The sequence below is a fragment of the Halictus rubicundus genome, chromosome 11 (genome assembly GCF_050948215.1).
Source record: "Halictus rubicundus isolate RS-2024b chromosome 11, iyHalRubi1_principal, whole genome shotgun sequence".
Classification (NCBI taxonomy): Eukaryota; Metazoa; Arthropoda; class Insecta; order Hymenoptera; family Halictidae; genus Halictus; species Halictus rubicundus.
The window spans coordinates 87,109-108,254 of NC_135159.1; the positions used below are offsets into that span (position 1 = coordinate 87,109).

At 40.4% G+C, this 21,146-nt stretch overlaps 1 protein-coding gene across 1 annotated transcript; it reads right to left on the minus strand.

The window, feature by feature from the left end:
- Nucleotides 1–8,832: 8,832 nt before the first annotated feature.
- Nucleotides 8,833–11,766, minus strand: LOC143358825 (uncharacterized). Its single transcript, XM_076796300.1, has 4 exons — nt 11,588–11,766; nt 11,064–11,495; nt 10,457–10,994; nt 8,833–8,883 (listed from the first exon to the last, which is right to left on the minus strand). Exons 1-4 carry the CDS (start codon nt 11,764–11,766, stop codon nt 8,833–8,835), a joined length of 1,200 nt encoding a protein of 399 aa, XP_076652415.1.
- Nucleotides 11,767–21,146: the final 9,380 nt, after the last annotated feature.

Below are 21,146 nucleotides of genomic sequence, written 5' to 3' on the forward strand. Positions count from 1 at the left end.
GCTGCCGTTGAGAGATTCTCTTAATTTCGCGAGATTTAGTGTTCGTATCGAAAAAAGGGCTCTATACAGACATAGCGAAGACATGTACAAACACGGTGGTATGCATTTTTAATTGATTACTTACTTATTAAAGACGTAAAATGACTAGAAAAAAAGGCACAATTTTGCGGTTCTGGTTACTAGCGCCACGGCCCTTCCGCGGCAAACACTGTACGTTGCGATAGAATACGGTCGATAATGCAGATCGATAGTACAGGTTTACGTATGTACGATATGTATGCTGTAGGGCTGTGCGAGTACCCGAAAATGCGAGCCGAGCTTAGCTCGGCTCGATTGTGCGAGTCGAGTCGAGTACTCGCACGATGCGAGCTACTCGCACCGATGCGAGCTACCCGCACCGATGCGAGCTGCTCGCAACGAAGCGAACGGCTCGAAATAAAATCAGGCGTAAAATGACATGATGCGAGTTACAGCGGAAAGATCAGCACATCGATATTATCAAGCATTTTAGTATATTGACATTGCTAAAGGTTTGCGATGTTTTATTATATATTTTGATAGTGAAATGTTGATTCAGAATTTGTATAACCCTTATTGAAAATAATTATGCAATAACAACTATTTCCTAGATTTATGTAAATAACTAGATGTGAAGAACGGTATTTTATATATTCCTTTATATTATACTCCGGTTCAGTGTACAGTCGTAAAAATGTATTGTCGCAAAATTGTTTATAATGTTGAAAAATAACGTTAAACTTCGTTAAATAGTTTTTGAAGGAATGGATATATAAATATTGTATAATATTGATGTGTATTTATACGAGGTCGCCGCCGCGTCTACAATGTATGCTGCCGGTTCGTCGGCGTGCTCTTTGCACAGGCCGCCACACTGGTACTCGCACCAAAGGTCAAAAGACTGAATTCTGGTAAGCTGAGAAAAACTGTTTGACAGAATCTGAGCTAACTAACCTGAGAATAGATTGTCTTAGGCTTTTATATTTTTCGATAATGAATAACTAGCTAGTGGCTCGATGGGGAGGGAAGAGCAAAACGCATACGCGTGCAGGTAGATCAAATACTCAGAGCGGGTGACCTAAGTGGGCGCGTGCAGGCGAGCCGGTCATAAACCTTAACTCGCTGATGAGAGCCCTACTGTCCCATTGTACGGAAGTACACTTTTTAGAAGAAATGGTCGAGATAACGAACCAAAAAGGCAGTAAACCATTTTCACACTACACAATTATAAACATGGAGATAGCGCAGGTTGCTTAGCGAGAAACGTGCGGCCGCTTCTCGTTATACATTATGCAGTCAGTCTCATAATTGATGGCAGACACTTTAAATCAGAATAACTTTTTTTATAAATCGACCAAACGACTTCAGCTTCTAGACAGCTACTAGATGACATGTAATGAAAACTCAGGAAAAATTGCGTTATATAATTGCGTTAATTGTCGAGCTAGGAAGTAGATTTAACTTTGCTGCCACTACGAATTATTTGGTAGTTAGCATGATTTTGGACCATCGTATAAAAGATCGACTGTTATCCACGGAGAAGAGCCAACAATTGCAAATTGAAAAAAGATTTCGAGATGAAAATCGGTAAACTTTTTACAAACATTAAAATATTAACTAAACAGAAAGTATGACGAGTGTTGAACGTAGACATCAGATCCTTTTAAAAGGACCTAGCCGATTTATGGTCAAAACTGCCCTTAGAGGTTTTTCAATGATTAATGAACAATTCGAAAGCTGACTAAGAAAAACCCCTCTGAGTAAATTTTCAACCCCCTATCTTGCCCATGAGGTTGGTTACAGGGTAAATTAGATTTCGCGCTTCTCCGCGTATTTTCCGCACTCTGATGCTTCCTAAAATTCTGAAAAAATGTGACATATTTTGGATTCTAAGGCTGACTTTTGATAATTTTTTCAGATTTTTTAGTTACAAACTGTGGTCGTAAAAAAATGAAAAACCTCCAAAAAATCGGAAAAATGCAGATTTCTCAAAAATGTGAAAACATACTATTCTACTGTTTAGTTCCTTGTTAAAGTACTATAACAGGCAGTGTCGTCAATTTTTTTTAGATTTTTTGTTGTGAGACATCATCGTCAAAAAACAATAAAAACCGAATTTTTTCGACGTTTTTGCTATTAGGAGGAAAGTTACATTTGTTGGTTTTATCGCAGATATATATTAAGTAATTTTTAGCATTATTAAATTGAAACAAGTAATTGTTTGACCTAAGAAATGTGATTTAAGAGAAAGAATAAATTGTATTTTGTGTGATATATACCAGAATGTTCGTAAAGTTTTGTAACATCGCCAGACGTCGAACTAAGGAGCGGATACGCTGGGGTTCTTATCCCGTCGGTGGTAAATGTTTTTTCCCATACATCATTTTTATTTTTTCAATTTCTTATATTATTTATTCATGTGATTTTAACAATATTTTTTTAATGTTCTAAAAATATTGAAGTAACATTGATTAGGCAATGAATATTTATATTATTGTGTTCGTCCACGATTTCCGCCAGATATGAAATTGCTTGTGAAAATTGGTAAGATTCCGTGAAAAGAATTTTGAAATCCACTTCTGTCATTTCCAGAAAATCAAGAAATCAATACTGTTTGAAATGGAATCTTTTTGCGGTTCCAATTGTTTTGACCATCTTAATCGGCTATGCCCTTTTAAATCTTATCACCTATACGTGCACAGTACCGAATGACAGGCTGTTGGAACTTCCAACTTGTGTGAAAGGTTGTAGACTGGCACATATTGGCACGAATGCGTACAAATACATATCAATATTATACAATATTTATATATCCATTCCTTTCAAAAACTATTTAACGAAGTTTAACGTTAATTTTCAGCATTATAAACAATTTTGCGACAATACATTTTTACGACTGTACACTGAACCGGAGTATAATATAAAGGAATATATAAAATACCGTTCTTCACATCTAGTTATTTACATAAATCTAGGAAATAGTTGTTATTGCATAATTATTTTCAATAAGGGTTATACAAATTCTGAATCAACATTTCACTATCAAAATATATAATAAAACATCGCAAACCTTTAGCAATGTCAATATACTAAAATGCTTCATAATATCGATGTGCTGATCTTCCCGCTGTAACTCGCATCATGTCATTTTACGCCTGATTTTATTTCGAGCCGTTCGCTTCGTTGCGAGCAGCTCGCATCGGTGCGGGTAGCTCGCATCGGTGCGAGTAGCTCGCATCGTTGCGAGTAGTTCGCATCGTTGCGAGTAGCTCGCATCGGTGCGAGTACTCGACTCGACTCGAAAAGCGAGTCCCGGCTCGACTCGACCCGAGCTCGGCTCGCATATGCGAGCTTGGCTGCAGGCCTAGTATGCTGCCGAATATTGTAAATTACTCCACGATGAGGTAGAAATTCGAAATTTGGGCTCTGTACAGACATGTATTGAACCTTTGGGAATGACAATTGACCATTTATGAACTGCTCATTGCAATATTGAAGCGATAGTTTGAAAAGGTTTCTGACCCTTGCACGTGCCGCTACGCGGCTCGTAACGTCAGGCTTGTTCCGTACGCCTCGCGACCGGCGGCATGCTGCCGAATATTGTTAATTACTCCCCGATGAGGTGGAAATTCGAAATTTGGGCTTTATACAGACATAAATTGGACTTTTAGGAAACACAATTGACCCTTTATAAACTGCTCTTTGCAATATACCTGAGCCCCACACTACCCCAGTCTGGGGTGTGCGTACGGTATTTTCCCCCTCTTCCTTACCTTTTTCGTGTAAATAATAAGCTATAAACGTTACTTCTGTATCATAAATTTTCAATCTTGTACATAAGCATATTCTTCTTATTTCATTTTATAGTTACATACAATGATTATTATTTAAATTAAGTAGTATTTTTTTATGGAAAGGAATTATGTTTTATGAATTTGAATCTAAATTGAATTATATTGTGGGGAAGGAAAAAACGCAAAGCGTTTTTGCCAAAGGACACCCGCGAGTCGACAAAACAACGTTCGACAGGTGAATGTCCCAGAGAGCGAGTGTGAGAGAGTGAGAGCGTGAGTGAAAGAAAGAAAGAAAGAATCTTAGAAGGCAATGACCGTAGTATGTATGTATGCATGTGTGTGTAACTAGTCCAATATAAATATGCGGTAGGTCGCGGGAGCGCAAGAGTTATTGTCCGAGTTTCGGCGAGTCGAGAGATTTGCAAGAGTGCGGAGAGAGAGAGAGAGAGAGAGAGAGGGAGAGAGAGAGAGAGAGAGAGAGAGAACACGTGGGTGAGCGTCAAGAGGAATATTCATACATGTCGAATAAACGTTACTGCAATACAAAACTTCACTGCAATGCCTGACCGCTTGCCTTCCGTTAAAAACAATTCCTACAATATTTATTATTTCAATTTCTTATTTCTTATTTTTCGTGTAAATAATAATTTAGATTCAAATTCATAAAAAATAATTCCTCTCCATAAAAAAATTTAAATAATAATCATTGTATGTAACTGTAAAATGAAATAAGAAGAATATGCTTATGTACAAGATTGAAAATTTATGATATAGAAGTAACGTTTATTTACATTTTAATTAAGCTTATAGGAAAGGAAGAGAAGGGATACAGGAAAATAAACTCTCCCTGTTTTAAAAAATAATCTTTTTTTATTTTGGATTCCCATTATGGAAATATTGGTGCACAATATTGAATGGTCCAACGTGGCCTCCCTCGCGGCCCCCTCCGCTGGCTCCTCTGCGGCCTGCCTCGCGGGTCCCTCCGCTGGCTCCTCTGCGGCCTCTCTCACGGGCCCCTCCGCGCGGGCACCTTCGCGGGCTCCTCCGCGGGCTCCTCCGCGGCCTCCGCCATGACCGCCGCTGCCTCCTCCTACGTCGAGCCACTTCTTCTTGCGTTGGCCACGGTTTCTGTGGCGGTATTCCGCCCGCTTAATTAATTTCGCTAATTTTTTCTGAAAAATAATGTTATTATGTATAATTGTTAAGACTGTTCATTATTGATTATTCTACAGTGACTTACGTATGAATATTCATCTAGTCTTGCAAGCGCTCTCCCTTCCCGCGTTGCGGATGCCGCACAGTGGGACGGATGGCCATTCTCGGTGGAAAAAAATCCTACACATTAGATGCGGCTAGTGATGTCAACGTATGTGGTGTCGTTGTAAAGAGGAGATCTCAATCTTTAAGTTTATGGTAATTTTAATCGTAAAAAAAAAATTTTCGAAAAAATTTTTGAAAAAATTTTTGAAAAAATTTATGAATTATATGTAATTTTTTATAGATAAAGTATCATCAGTTTAGCACTCGATTTTTAATATAAAGGAAATTTTAAGAAAATTGAACTTGGTGGAAAAAAAATCATAGATCACGCTTCTTGAAACAGATTCAAATTTTGTGTTAGGCTAAGAAATTAGATTTAACATATATATAGCCTTTAAAAATAGTATTTATGTAAAAAATATGATATAAATTACATAAAAAAATATAACAATAAAATCTAAATATAACAATATAACTACATAAAAAATATAACTATAGTATATAACTTTGGTAATATCACTGTCGCTGTAAACTAAGAATACTATTACTATTACTACTATTATAATACTTCGGTATTAGACGGAAGTTCCGGTCATAGTCAGATCTAGTACACCTTTTGGTAATAAATTTCTGTCTTTGTGTGGTGTCACTCTGTGTTCATTTATGAGTGGATCAGAAGTAATTAATAGCATTGCCATTAAATCGTAATTTGTATTTATACGGGAATTCTTCCTTGTGTAGCCAATCCTAAACCTTCTTATATCTTTGTTGCGAGCTTCTTGAGCCTCTTCAGACATCATACCAATGGGCAATAGGCATGACTTATATATTTCTAAACTATGAAATAATAATTTATGGACTGTGACGGGCATATAATACCAAGGATATAATCTTAAATATAAATCTTTTGTGTCACGAACAAATTTCTCGAAATTTACTAAATTAATATTGTAACCTGAAGAAAGAGCAGATAATATGTAAAAGAATCGTTCAAGGAGTTCCACATTAATGCCAGTTATTTCCGAAGTTTTTTTATAATTTTTGAAAAAACGTCTAGCGCTGTTACCATCATTTGTTGAGCCACTTCCTCCTGCTTTCGGCCTATCAACCAGCAATCCCATTTCCTCTTTAAATTTCTGTTGTATTTCTGTTTTTCTTTTTAACATGTCTTCTTTTTCGACCTTCGTTCGTACCGACCATTTTTCAATATTTAGTCTGTAACTAATACGGAGAAAGCATGCAAATGTCCGTATCCATGCATGCAAGGTTGATAGACCGAACTTATAATTATCTAAAATAATAGTATTTAAGTCTGGTTCTATGTTCATAGTTTTGGGAGTGGCTCCACAAATGTAGCATTTTTGGCTACAACTTGTTTCAGTCAATGCATTGCATACTTTCCCATCTATCATCGTCATAATCATTTTGTGGTTTACAAAGATTCATCTTCCGTGTATTTCCGTCACAGTTTGCTGCAATGTATTTATTTCAGTTTGAATTTTACTTGTTTCATGGACTATCAGGTCTACGCTTTCTTTGGCAAACATAAATTTAATTGGTCTACATAAACGTGTAGAAGATGGTCTCGGATTCGACCATAAAATTTTATTTTCATCGTCGACTAAATGTATTTTTAAAGGCACGAAAAAAAAGGCGAATAAATATTCGTCATCGTCATTTGAATTTAGAAATTTTTGCTTATATCTACTATGACCAGAACTTCCGTCACAACCCCACTTACTAATTAGCGTAAATTGTTCTCCTACTAAACTATCTAAACTATTTTGTTGTAAATTAACAAGACGGCGACATGTAATATCCATCAGGCTTTGTAAATTTACAGAAGCACTAGTTTCAGTAATTATTATATTTTCTAAAGATGGAAAACAATTTAATTTTGATCTGCGTACGCTTAAGTATGACGGATAAATATTATGGCCTAAATCTAACGCTTTCTTTCGAGATAATTGATATGTATATTTCGTCAATCTACAATCTATAAAATAAGCTAGGGCTTCATCGCTAGTAAAAGGTCGCGGTCGTTTTTCAGAAACACTTAGCCTATGTATCTTAATTTGCTTTGCCACTTGAGGAGGTTCCAAAGAGACATACTTAATTACATCAGCTGCATCATGTTTCCCAGTTTTCCTCAATCCTACCTCTGCTGCAAGTGTAAGTTCGCCACAACTTCTTTCGTTTATTAAGTTACTTATTTTATACTTTTTGGCTTTCATGCTACAGTCTTCAAATTTTTTTGTTGGTCTGCCTCTTGTGCCAGACGTGCTTGGTTCATTTTTATAACAATTAAATTCTAATTTCAAGTCAGTTTGTAACCAGCTGACATATTTATTCACAAAGATATTCTTCTTTCTGTAGCAAGTTTCCCATTTGTCCTTAAACTCACGCAATAATCTTTTCAATTTAAATTTCATTGAGCTTTCAGAACTTTGTGTGACATCTTTGATATCAAATTTATTTATAATATAATTGTATATTGAATTTATATTTTTGAAATGTCTATCCGATATCCATAATTCAAAAATTTCTAGTTTCGATACTGAAACAGTTGAATCTAAAAAATAAAATACAAACAGTGTGTAGAAGATGTCAGCAGCTAATTTCTGTGGGAATTTGTTTTAAACAGTCTAAAGTAACTTCTATGCAAATTTTATGGCAAGATCTTTTTGCATTTTTCAGTTATTCAATTTTCAAGTGGGTTACATGGCATACAAAAATGGTACTTGTAAAACCAACAAAATCTTTACGAAAAACATTATATAAATAACTTATATATGATCAAATAGGTACTTACGGGTAATAACATTCTCCATGGCACTTAGAAAAAATTTATAATGGAAAATTACTGCTTAAAGGTAAGTTTTCAAAGCAAGGTGAAGAAAACAATTTCGATCGCTGCAGTCTAACAAAGTGATACTTTCAGTTTCACGTCTCTGAAGGCACTAAATGAATTTCTTCTGTGGCTCTTAGAAGAAATAAACATTTCTGAGTTATCTCTGCGTGTGTTTATATGACGTTTTCCCGGCCAGCATGCCCATTCAGTCAACTACTGCAGCGCACCGTATGCACCGTACGCACGCGGCGCGCAGGGTGATACAGAAATTTAAAAAATTGTAGCAGGCGGATCCGCAACATTCCGCAAGGTTTTTTTGTCAGAATCTCTTTAGTATAGTTTGAACTTCAAAACAAAAAAAGTTTCAACCCCGCTCTCCCCCGCTCATACTAGTTCTGCTCTGTTAAAGTCAACTAAATTACGTAGAAAACTGGTACTTAAACAATGTCTAAAAATTATTGTAAAGGACTTTACTAACAAACTTTGTGAACATTAATGTAAACATTTATTTATATTAATATAGAAAATCGTGTATAGAAGCTTAAAGAATCTTATTTATTGCTTTGATACAAGTTTCTTTGTAACGCATATAAACGTACGATTTCGCCGTATTACGGTTCGGAGTTTTCACGTATTGATTTCTATGCTTATATCACTGTTAAATCAATTATTATGTGTATAATTAGGGTCAGTGAACATTCCCAAAGAAGTATATATGAATGTTATATCTATTTTCTGACATGATTTTTTTCCACCTAAAACGACCATTCGTCCCACAGTGATGCCGTGGGCGGTGGGCCAGTATGTTTTGCCGGCATCGCAATGCGGGAGGCGGTGGGCGGTGTTGCGTCACCGACGCTTGGGCTCGTTGATGCCGTAGGTTTTGGGGCTGTTCGATTTTGCTCCACATCATTTTGGATCGACAGCCTCTCTAATTTTGCTCGTGTGGGTTCCATTATTCTGAAAAGAAAAAAAATTATGTTATAAGATTATCAAAGGAGTAAAATGTATATATGTAAAAAAAACGTTTTATAGCGTCCAGAAGAAAACTAATATACAAATGAAATAATAGTTGATTTGATTCGTTGGACGCGTGTTATAGTGTTGTGTAGAATTTGTAAGGGTGCGAGAACGGTTTTTTCGTGACCGTATCGGATTCGTGAACAAAGATTCTAAGTGACTGCAGGTGTGTAATAATTCGAAAGAATCGGGTACGTAATCGTTGGGATGGGTCGGAAATCCACGGGGTGGAGACGTATCAGTGAAGAGCAAAATTGAATCAACACCGTTTTGAACAGCATTTACACCTGTTACGGATTGGGACGGAAAATAAATTATGCTGTATGGGACGAGCACTTTATTCTACCGTCGAACGGCCGTCACTTACACTGAGTAAATTTACAAGGAATATGTACAATGTGAAGCCCACCGGTTGGACTTCAGGTTACAATAAATATATGAAACAGAGAGAGTTTATGATTATTCTCCGCTGAGCTGAGGAGAATCCCGAACCGAAATGATATAGCTAGACCGGTCCCACGACGCGCGACGTCTGAGCTACTATTTAACGATTTGAGAACTCTTTCGCGATGTTGACGTTGAGAGATGAACAAACGATCTGATCTTTGGCGAGCCGCGAGCGGTTTCCTATCACCGCCGGAACGATGACTTGCCGAATTTGAACCCGGGCCAATAGAATGTCTATTATCGCGTCGATAATCGATCCGGCGGCGACAGCCTATGGCACGACTCGCCGTCGATCGACCGTCGATCTCGCGGCGACACGAGCACCCGCCAATAGTGGGGCGGCGCGGTGGATCTCGCGTGCGAGATCTGTCGTCACGCGCAGCCAATCCCAAACATTCCGCCCGCCTCGTCATTCATTAACGAAATTGAGACGCAATGAATGGATCGACAACGCGTGGCGTAGTAACGTGAACAATGTGTCGTGAGTGAATAAATGGGAATGTACAGTGAACTAAGTGAAGATGAGGTGAAGATACATTAGGATGAAGTGCCTTAATGAGGTGAGTGAAGCCTAATTACAGCATCAGTGTATGAGGTGAACTATTTAACCGAGTGTGAACGCTTAACCTAAAATTTACGAATGCAGTTTCGTAATGAGTGGTTTTATAGACGCGGATCAGGAGACACGCCTATCAACCCAGTCTCGGGGCCTTGCCCGCATCGTTCTCCCCATCGTCCGGTGGCAGCAGAGGAATGCGTTTATGCACCGGCCGGAGAAATTGCGACGTGGCAGTGCGAACTGTCGCGACTCGAACGGAAGCGTCTGGTCCCGGGTGCACGTATACGACGCGAGCGAGTGGCCATTGCGTGGGCGTTTGGCTTCTGACAAGCCATAGGACTCCGCCTGGATCCGCGTTTTGTCCTTGTGGCATTTGACTCGAGATTGAAACGAGTTCAAGTACTCCCGAGACCAGCGCTTCCGGAAATGTTGCAGTATTTGCTTGGCTAATTGCCACCGGGATAATCGAGATGCGGAAAGGTCCGCGAGGCGGGGCTCAGGGATTGCCGTGAGTGGTTCCCCGACCACGAAGTCTTCGGGGTCGTCAGCCACAGGCAACGAGGGCCTGGAATTGAGGCAAGCTTCGATACCGGTCAGGAGCGTGGTCAGCTCCTCGAAGTTCGGTAGCGGCTCGCCTATGATCCTGCGGAGGGGATGCTCGACGGGCTGGACGCCAGTCCCCCTAATTCCGCCGAAGTGTGGAGGCGGCGAAGGATGGATTCTCCAGATGATGCCCTCTCTGGAGGTTGCTGCGAATGGGCCTCCCATCGGCGTCACGGGTTCTCGCAGAAGTGTCAGGAGTTCGTGATGAGCGCCTATGAAGTTCCGCCCGCCGTCGAGGTACAACTCAGCGCAACGGCCTCGCCGGGCTGTGAATTGCAGTAGAGCGCTCCGGGATGTGTCGGTGGACCCGTCTGGCGCAGCCTCCAGATGAGCAGCCTTCGTGGGGAGGCAGATGAAGGAAGCGATGTACCCCTTCGAGGTATGCTGACCACGTCCACGACCGGCTCGGAGCTGGATTGGTCCCGCGTAGTCAATTCCAGACCTGAAAAAGGGACGACATGGAGTTACTCTATGTAACGGGAGATTTCCCATTTTAGGTAGGGCCGTTTGCCCCTTCCAGCGTATACTAGCGGTACAATGTCGGATACAAGCATTGACCATAGGACGATCCTTCAGCTTCCAGCACTCCGGGCGCAGCGTGGCGGGCGTCCGTAGAGTCCCCCCATGGAGACATCGCTTGTGAGCAGCGTCGACCCGCGCCCTTGCGCATTGTGAGTCGACTGGCAGCATGGCGGGATACTTCCTGTCGTAGGCGAGGTTGGAACCCTGAAGGCGGCCTTCGACGAGCAGCACCCCGGCTAGATACTGGAACGGGCTGAAGTGGAACCCCCTGCTTTTGCCCTGGACGGGTTGGCTCTTCAGAGGAGCCCGAATCTCAGCAGCGACGTGTGCCGCCTGCTCCAGCAGCACGAGGGTGAGTTGACTCACGTGTACGTCGGCGGCTGTGAGTGTTGACTCTGCGTGTTGATTCCCAGGTATCCAACTTCGACACCAGGCCAGGACTCGAAGTATGCGAGTCAGGTTAGAGAACCGCTCGGTCCAGGAATATGACGAGCCTTCAAACCTGCAACTCACGAAATGAACTGTCGGTTCCGGGACCTCGTCGCTAGCTCCCTGGTCCATTGCGGCAGGAGGGTGGCCTGATGGATAAGGCCGCTCGGGTCCTCGCCCCCACAGTTCGACGCTTGGAAGCTTCGAGTTAAATCCAGTAGGTCGAGCGCCGAAATCCAGCAGGTCGAGCACTGTGTGGGCATGCTCGACGAGTCGAGCCGACAGGAAGGCGGTGCAGAGCTCCAGTCTGGGCCGCGAGGCTCGTTTAAGAGTCGCCACCCTGGATTCGGTGACGATTGGTGAGAGGATAGCCGATCCCTCGTCGTTGAGGGTGCGAGAGTACTACCCGGCGTAGTAGGCACTCTCCGGTGCGTCTGCGCCTCCGTGGATATCGGGAGCCTGGTTGGGCCCGCTGAGTTCGAGCCATCGAGGAAGGCGAACTGGTTGCCGTGCAGGCAATTGCTGCTGGACCATCTGCTCGATAAGTTCCTCAGGGTTGCGTAGAGGTGCATCCCAGTCGATCGGGAGGACCCACTGCGATGGCTTGAGAACCTTGGCGATGATCGTGAAGGGAGCCAACAAGCCAAGCGGTTCGAAAAGTTGCGCCGTTCCGTTGAGCTCAGCTCGCTTGGCGCAGCCAGTGTTCCGGGTCGACGTGAACGCGGAGACCTGAAAGCAGTCAGAGGAAGAGAGACAGCGGATACCTAGCGCGCGGTGCGACGTAGGCGAGTCCCATTCGACGATTTCCTTCGGCTCGTCGTTGGAGGGTTCTTCCAGGAGTTCCCGAGCGTTGTCTGCCCACTTCCGAAGAGGAATTCCGCCCGCCATGAGGAGCTCTCGAAGTTCCTGCTGGTTCAGCCGAGCCTCTGGAAGGGAGTCAGCTCCGGTGAGGACATCGTCCATACAGATGTCCTTCAGAACGGCCGGGGAACCACGTGGGTACCGCTGCTCTTCCTGCTGAGCAAGTGAATGGCAATTCTCGAAGAGACCTTCCATTTCGTCGCAAACGACAGGGAAGTTCTCGGCAGTCGTCGCGATGTTCTTCAGAAGGGAGGCGGCGCTGCCCTTAACGCCAACCTTGGTGTAAGGGATACGTTCTACCGGCGAGAGAGACGTGTCCTCGGTGCTGAGCGACGTACCCACATCGCGAAACGAGGGCGAGTCCTTGTACGGACCGTCGAATGTCGAAAGAGCCATCTTAGGCAACACTGCGAGTGACCTTGGGGAGCTCGCCTCGGCGGCCGTTGCGTTCGGATTTGAAGCTTCATTAACGGTAGAGGAGGCCTGGAGTTCCGAGATCATGTCTAGCAGCAATCCGGACTGTACGATAAACACCTGCTGCACATCGTCGTATTCGTCTGCCGTGAGGTATGGATCTTCCCTCATTTTAGGGTCCGTCTCCGCAGCGGTTCTCAAGGCAGCATCTCCTTCCCGATAGTCAGCTCACAGCTCTTGCAGCGTCTCAAGGCCAGCTTGCAGCACTCCCATCGAGCTGTTGGCCTTTCCTCGTTTCTTCAGACTCACTACTATTCGGGAGATCCGTTGGCCGATGATACGTTGATTGCTCACAAGGTCAGCCATTGTTTTCTTTAAGCGTTCAAACCGAGCAACGGTTACGATGTATTAACTTTGTGAATTTGCAGTGGACTGCAGCACTGAATCCGGCTCGAAGGACCAATGTTACGGATTGGGACGGAAAATAAATTATGCTGTACGGGACGAGCACTTTATTCTACCGTCGAACGGCCGTCACTTACACTGAGTAAATTTACAAGGAATATGTACAATGTGAAGCCCACCGGTTGGACTTCAGGTTACAATAAATGTATGAAACAGAGAGAGTTTATGATTATTCTCCGCTGAGCTGAGGAGAATCCCGAACCGAAATGATATAGCTAGACCGGTCCCACCACGCGCGACGTCTGAGCTACTATTTAACGATTTGAGAACTCTTTCGCGATGTTGACGTTGAGAGATGAACAAACGATCTGATCTTTGGCGAGCCGCGAGCGGTTTCCTATCACCGCCGGAACGATGACTTGCCGAATTTGAACCCGGGCCAATAGAATGTCTATTATCGCGTCGATAATCGATCCGGCGGCGACAGCCTATGGCACGACTCGCCGTCGATCTCGCGGCGACACGAGCACCCGCCAATAGTGGGGCGGCGCGGTGGATCTCGCGTGCGAGATCTGTCGTCACGCGCAGCCAATCCCAAACACACCAAAAGACGAGTGTTTTCGAGAAGCTACAAGGATTATTTTATTAGTGGAAGATGTAGGAACAGTTACATTTTACAACGTTTTTATCTGGGCCTCTATTGAAACTTCAAAAAATGTGTTCGATTAACTCGAACAAATTATATCCAAGCTGAAAATGTTATCGATATTTGTCAATTATAAGTCGAATTCGTTAAAAATTGCAATTTTTACCAAACGTTTATAACTCGTAAACGAAGGAAAAAACCAATATCATAGGTTTCATTGACTAAATTTCCAGTATCGATACAATTTATTCGAGTCAATGAAACATATTTTTTAAAGTTTCAATATGGGCACAGATAAAAGAATTGTAAAATTCAACTGTTACGATTTCAAATGAAATCAAAGTTCAAAAATTTTTTGCACCGAATTATTGCACACCAGCAGTCACTCACAATCCGATACGATGCCGAACAAAACATTCTCGCACACTTCCAAATTCTACACAACACTATAACACTTCACCACGCGTTCAACGAATCAAGTTTATTCGTGTAATAAATAAAGAAAAAAATCGATGTTCAAATATGTTGACTGACAAACGTTTCTTCACCTATATTCGCGATAGATAGACTTTCCAATACTTACGTTGTTTTCACTTTTGAAGTCAGGCTCGGAATGAGCCTTCGCTCCCAGCGTCGAGCACGGGGGATCCACCGATTTTCATGAAAATGCACCGGTCGGTCACGAAAGATCGCACCTCCCCTTCGTCTTTCGAATTTCCCGCGATCGCTGGCCGCGGCACGAAGGTCGAAATTCAAATCATTGCCATATGTTTCAAAGCTTGGATTTTCTGGTGGACTACCAGGAGGGGGTGCAAAAAAACTGAAAGATGCTGTTTACTGACGAAGAGAGACGCGTTCGGTCGTGAAAAAATCTCCGTCAGTAATTGTTCAAAACGCGATATTTATTTCTTATTTTTTCCTTCTTATTTTTATTCTATTGTATTCCATTCTATTCTATTCTATTAAATTTAATTCTATTCTATTCTATTCTATTTCATTCCATTCCATTCCATTCCATTCTTGAGGGAGACGTGAGTATACATTTGTATTATTATGTCTAGCTTGTATTGGGTAATTGTCCCACCCACGCAAAAATCTGAAAAAATAGGAACCACTGTTTTTGGTGATACCCTTCGATATAAGTAAAACGAAGAATGCATAACTTTCCAACATGTGAAAACATTTTTCCTTTAAACATTATTAGAAAAATAGCCGTTTCATTTGTAGTGGACCTTTTACTATAAAAGACTGTAGGCCATAAAACATCTGCGTGCCAAATGCGAGGAGGTACGTCCGAAAACATTCATCGCAGTCATTTCGCAGGCAAGAAGGGATTTTTCCTGTTACCTGGTCGTTCTCATATTTTTTCGCGCGCAGCACAACGTCCAAAGGCCCAAAAGCCGGCCAAGAAAACATTAAAAACCATTCCAAAAGAAAACCGTGCGCAAGGGTTTTTGAGGTCGCTGGACACGAATATGTTAATTTAAATTTTAATCAATAATTTATGATAATTTTCATTAATTGATTTTTTTATTTTGGTCGGACAACATGATTTTTCTTTTATGACACTGTACATTTGAAACTATGTACATACTGATGCATGGTCACGCAAGCAATTTTAATCAAGTAATAACTTTCAATCGCAAGATTGTCCTCCAAAGTGTACACATTTGACACAATAGGAAGAAACAAGCATTACAGTTCGCAGTATTTGACTGAAGAAAACATAATTAAAAATATGATTTCACAATGTTAAAATTAATTTGTAAAGTTGTTCGTTGTGGTTTGAAGAAATTGACATCGCAACTCAAATGAACAATATTCGTAATTTCGAAAAATTGTCCTATGGCCGGCTTTCGGGCATTCTCGCACACTCTGCGCAGTGGCGTGCGATGATTTCCGTACATTATTCCTTTCGTTATTTCCTAACTCGTGGGGATCTGGACTTTGTCAGCCAGGTCTGTCCTGCTCAGGTACACGTGTTTCCATATTTTATGGAACCCAGCCTTATTTGCGCCAATTTGCTTTTCCCCGTCGAAGGACCCGAAATGAGAGAGCACTTGAGAGTGCCATAACCCCCCCCCCCCCCCGTACCAGGCCGAGAAGACCAGGCACGATAATTTGTTGGTTTCGTCTCTGGTAGAGTTGGGCAAAATATTTATCTAAATAAAAATTTCGAATAACGAATAAAAGATAAAAATATTTGTATTCGTTATTCGAAGGTTCGAATTAGAAAAGTATCTTTATTCGACGAGTATCGAATAAATAATTTTATTCGACGAGAATTTATCCGACGAATAAAGTTATTTTTTTTTATTCGAAGCGGATTTATTCGAACTTCGAATAATTTTTCCATCTTTTATCTGTATCTTTTATTCGAAGGCTTCGAATAAATGTTCAAATAACTTTTGCCGAGCGCCGAGCATCAAAGATCCAGCGACGACAGACGACATACAATGTAAGCGGATGGAGAATCGCGGACGAATGAAAGTTTAAACTTTTAGATTTTTCAATATATCCTCATAAAATTGTGACGAGCGTATGGAGGGGATTTTCCTGATGAGAATGAGGTCAAATTCGAGTGTAATCGAACAAGTTTCACTGATTCGTAATGTTACGATAAAAATCACAAACAAATGATGCCGTGCTTGGACTCATTTTGATCGTGAAAAGCTCTACAACTCATTCGTATTAACAATATTGTTCTGATTAAAAATATAAAAGCATAAATTGCCAATAATGCACGATTCTCCATCCGCTTAAATTGTATGCCGTTTGGCAGTCGCTGGGTCTTCGACGTTCGGCGCCCGTCGGTCCTCGTCGGGCGTCGTCGCCGTTCATTCGTCGAGCTGGCAAAAGTTATCCCAAGATTTATTCGAAACCTTCGAATAAATCTACGAATAAAAATACTAAATACAGTCCAATTTGTACCGCGTTTAGTGTCATTTTAATCTGAAGATTGCCACGAATTACTTGGCGCAAGTCCCATAAAAAAATAATTAAAAATGAAGAAGTTTTGCGAAGTTTTCGAAGTTCGAATACATCCGCTTCGAATAAAAAAAATTATCTTTATTCGTCGGATAAGAATGGAGAATTCTGATTGATTATGTATACATGTTAGTTTGTATGTGAATTGAATATGTTCTACAAGAAAGGTGTCATTGCTCAATGAAAACCACGAGAAGGTGGTGATTATTTACTTGACAATTAGGGTTTCATAAAATATACTTCAAAACCAGAATTTCGTGTTGTCAGCTTTGCAGTCTGCGAGGTACTGTCTGCAAAATATATGTCAAAATAAAAATTTCAAATAACGAATGAAAGAAAAAAAAAATTTGATTCGTCATTCGAAGGTCATATCGTCGATTTGGGAGTTCTAGTCTTAGGATTGGAAAAAGGGTGACACGTTTTTTGAAATGTCTGTAAAATCAACAATTTGTAAGAGATCGAAAAATCCTTTGAGATTCGGTCACTAAACACCACATAGAAAGAATAAAAGCCGAAACATTACTACACAGGGATGACCCATAGTTCTCGAGGTAGAAATAGGGTCATTTAGTCGTAAACGAAGTCTGCTGGTATTGCGGAGCGCACCACTCACCTACCTGAAACGGAGAGGTCATTACGAAGGGGAAACATTTTTAGTAGATACTTTTATGGTTTTACTGTTCTGACTTTATAATGTAATGAAGAAAGGGTGATCCGTTTTTTAACACGTCTATTTAAAATCAACAATTTATAAGATATCGAGATGTCTCATCACACAAACGTAATAGTAACTTGTTTGAAATCCGGAAAATCACAGGAAATTTATAAAATTTAATATATAATTATTATATAAATAATAATATATAATAATAGTAAATAATCCTGTTGTTAGTGACTAAATACATGTTATTTATAATTCAGAATGCAATTTTATGCGTGAAATTTAATCGATTGAAAATATAAATACATAACGATAAAACACAATAAAATTTTTAAAAAATGCGTTAGTAGGCAGGATTTGAACCCTGGTCGGCCGGGTGAAAGCTTGGCACGCTACCGTCGCGCCACACCAATTTTTGTAGTCTAGATAAAATACGGCATGACATAGACGATATATATACAGGGTGGCCCACATAACTCTGAACAGCTCAATATCTCGAAAACTATGCCATCGATTTTAAGTTCTTAGTCTTAAATTGCATGGAACTGAAGGGCCTTTCTGACTACATAAACGTGAAGTGGCCTCCCTTCCCCTTTAACGGGGGAGGGGAGGTACCTTTGTAATTTTAAATGGAACCCCCTATAAAATGTTAAATATTTAGATTCTACAGGAAAAAACAAGTCAATTTTGTCTGAAACATTTTTTTGTCAGATACTTCCATGATGAGATATAACAGTTTGAAGTTTCGAGTTGTAGGTACTTGAAGCGCTCGGAAATAGCGTTATGGAATTATACGCGCTTCATAATTTAGAAACATTTCATAATTTAGAAAAGCGGCTTAGTAAAGCTGTCACTAATGAAAATAATAGTGCCAGTATTCTTGCTGCAATTACATTAAATCCTCATATTAGTCAACGTACACTTGCACAAACATCACATATTAGTCATTCATCAATTCAACGAATTTTGAAACGGCAAAAGTATCATCCATATTACATGGTTTTATCACAAGAGCTTTCGATAGCAGATTACGATAACCGCGTAAGATTTTGTGAGTGGCTGCAGGGTGTTGTGGAAAGCGACTTTTTGTGCAAAATACTTTTTTCCGATGAGGCCACTTTTATGAATTCAGGGCATGTAAATAGACATAATCTGCATTATTGGGCCGTGGAAAACCCAAATTGGATGCGATGTGTTCCCTTTCAACATCGATGGTCTTTAAATGTTTGGTGTGGCCTAATAGGAGATTTTGTGATTGGACCTTATTTTTTTCAAGAAACTGTAACATCTGCAAGTTATTGTGATTTCTTAAAAAATCATTTGCCTGCGCTTTTGGAAGATGTGCCACTGCACGTTAGAAGAGAAATGTGGTTCCAACAAGACGGCGCTCCTCCACATTTTGCAATCATCACCAGGCAATTTTTGAACGAAAAATTTGGGAACACATGGATAAGTCGTGGGGGACCTCGTCAATGGCCTCCTCGATCCCCCGATCTAACACCATTAGATTTTTTCTTATGGGGATATGTAAAGGACAAAGTTATGTTTGAACCACCGACGACAAAAGAGTATATGAAACAAAGAATACGTGACGCTTGCGCTTCAGTGACTCCCGAAATGTTAAAAAATGTTAGATCAACTTTGATGTTTCGAGTAAATAAATGTTTGCAAGCCCGTGGTGGACATTTTGAACATTTAATTTAAAGTACATTTTATTTCTTCACGAATAAGCAAAGGACTCAAGCGCGTATAATTCCATAACATTATTTCCGAGCGCTTCAAGTACCTACAACTCGAAACTTCAAACTGTTATATCTCATCATGGAAGTATCTGACAAAAAAATGTTTCAGACAAAATTGACTTGTTTTTCCGGTAGAATCTAAATATGTAACATTTTATAGGGGGTTCCATTTAAAATTACAAAGGTACCTCTCCCCTCCCCCGTTAAAGGGGAAGGGAGGCCACTTCACGTTTATGTAGTCAGAAAGGCCCTTCAGTTCCATGCAATTTAAGGCTAAGAACTTTAAAATCGATGGCATAGTTTTCAAGATATTGAGCTGTTCAGAGTTATGTAGGCCACCCTGTATATCATTGGCGACGCAATAAAGCCGACAAAAGGATTGCGTTTAACATCCATGATTTTACCGACCATCCTGAAAGATTTAAATTCTCTATATCCCTTCCAAATCGAGATCGATTCAATTTTGATCGTCTTAATTTCAAGAATTATTGGTGGCTCTTCATCAATAGCCCCCACATATCGGCCCTTTGCGATCGCAAAAGTTCAACACCCCATTAATATTGAGCACTATTTCCGGCCCACGCCCTGTACATAGTCCTAGCTTAAGTCGTATATAGCCGCATTTTTTTTATTTTTTTTTATTTATTATCCTAGTCTGTAAGTTAAGTTCAGTTAGTAAGTATTTATGTGATCGTCTTTGGGGTTTTCGTTCTGCCTTGAGCAGTATATTTTTTCCCAAAAAAAAACATTCTCCAATATCGTCCCTCGCATCATCGAGTTAAATGTACAAAGTCTATCATAGTTCTATAATTTCCCATTTACAAACAAAAGTTTATGTATGAGAATTGCTGCCATGCAATCATATACGTACTAATTACATAGATATATTGGTTAAGTTTTATATGTTTATTTTGGTACCAAATTATAAGTTATTGTATTTGTTATAAACCAATAAACATATTATTCAAAAAAAGCACAGCGGTTAGGGCGTCGAACTACGGGGCGGATACGCTGGGGTTCGAATCCCGTCGGTGGGAAAGTTTTTTTTCCATGCGTCATCTTTATTTTTTCAATTTCTTATATGGTTTATTCATGTGATTTTAACAGTATTTTCTTAATGTTTTAAAAATATTGAGGTAACATTTTTAACTAACTTTTATTTATATCACTCCGATTTTACTTCGAATTCAATGATATTGTTTTCTTGGATTGGGCAGTAAATTAATATTTATATTATTGTGTTCGTCCACGATTTCCGCCACATATGAAATTGCTTGTGAAAATTGGTGAGATTCAATGAAAAGAATTTTTAAATCTACTTCTGTCATTTCCGGAAAATCAAGAGTATCTACCGAGGATACTGTTTGAAATGGAGTCTTTTTGCAGTTCCAATTATTTCCAATTTTTTGAAACGTTTTGTTGTCTACTTGTTTGTGTAGAAGCTGGTACTTTTGACCTAGTATACTATGCATTGCCTCTACAACCCAATGAATTTTCGTGACTTTTCGGGAATAATTCGACTCTTTCGTCGAAAGTTGAGAACGATCACCTTTTAAAGCAGGCATGAGAACTCTGAAACCAAGATCTTTTAAATGAGATGTAACATTTCGAAAACCTCTGTCAACAATACAAAAGTCTCCCCCCTTTATGAGGGTTTTCAATCCATTTGGATTTTGAAGAATAATTCGCATTATCTCGGCATCATTTTGATTGGCACAAAATGGACCGACCATGTCTACAATATAGCCATTCGTTGTGCAGATTGTGAAGGGTTTACACAACGGTACCTTTTTTGGACTGAATATGACTTTCGTTGGTATTCGTTGTTTGTACTTTTCTAGTGACGAATATACGTCCCACCGAAAATAATGAACTTCCTGATCCGTATCATAAATGTCCACAGTGATATAAATAAAAGTTAGTTAA

What these genes read in the sequence shown, in the direction of transcription:
- LOC143358825 (XM_076796300.1), bottom strand. Translation starts at nt 11,766, where the DNA reads ATGCCCACACAGTGCTCGACCTGCTGGATTTCGGCGCTCGACCTACTG. An exon ending in GCTAGTATACGCTGGAAGGG is followed by an intron (nt 10,995 to 11,063) that starts GCAAACGGCCCT and finishes TCCCTTTTTCAG; the next exon opens with GTCTGGAATTGACTACGCGG. An exon ending in TGGTCGGGGAACCACTCACG is followed by an intron (nt 8,884 to 10,456) that starts GCAATCCCTGAG and finishes TTTTCTTTTCAG; the next exon opens with AATAATGGAACCCACACGAG.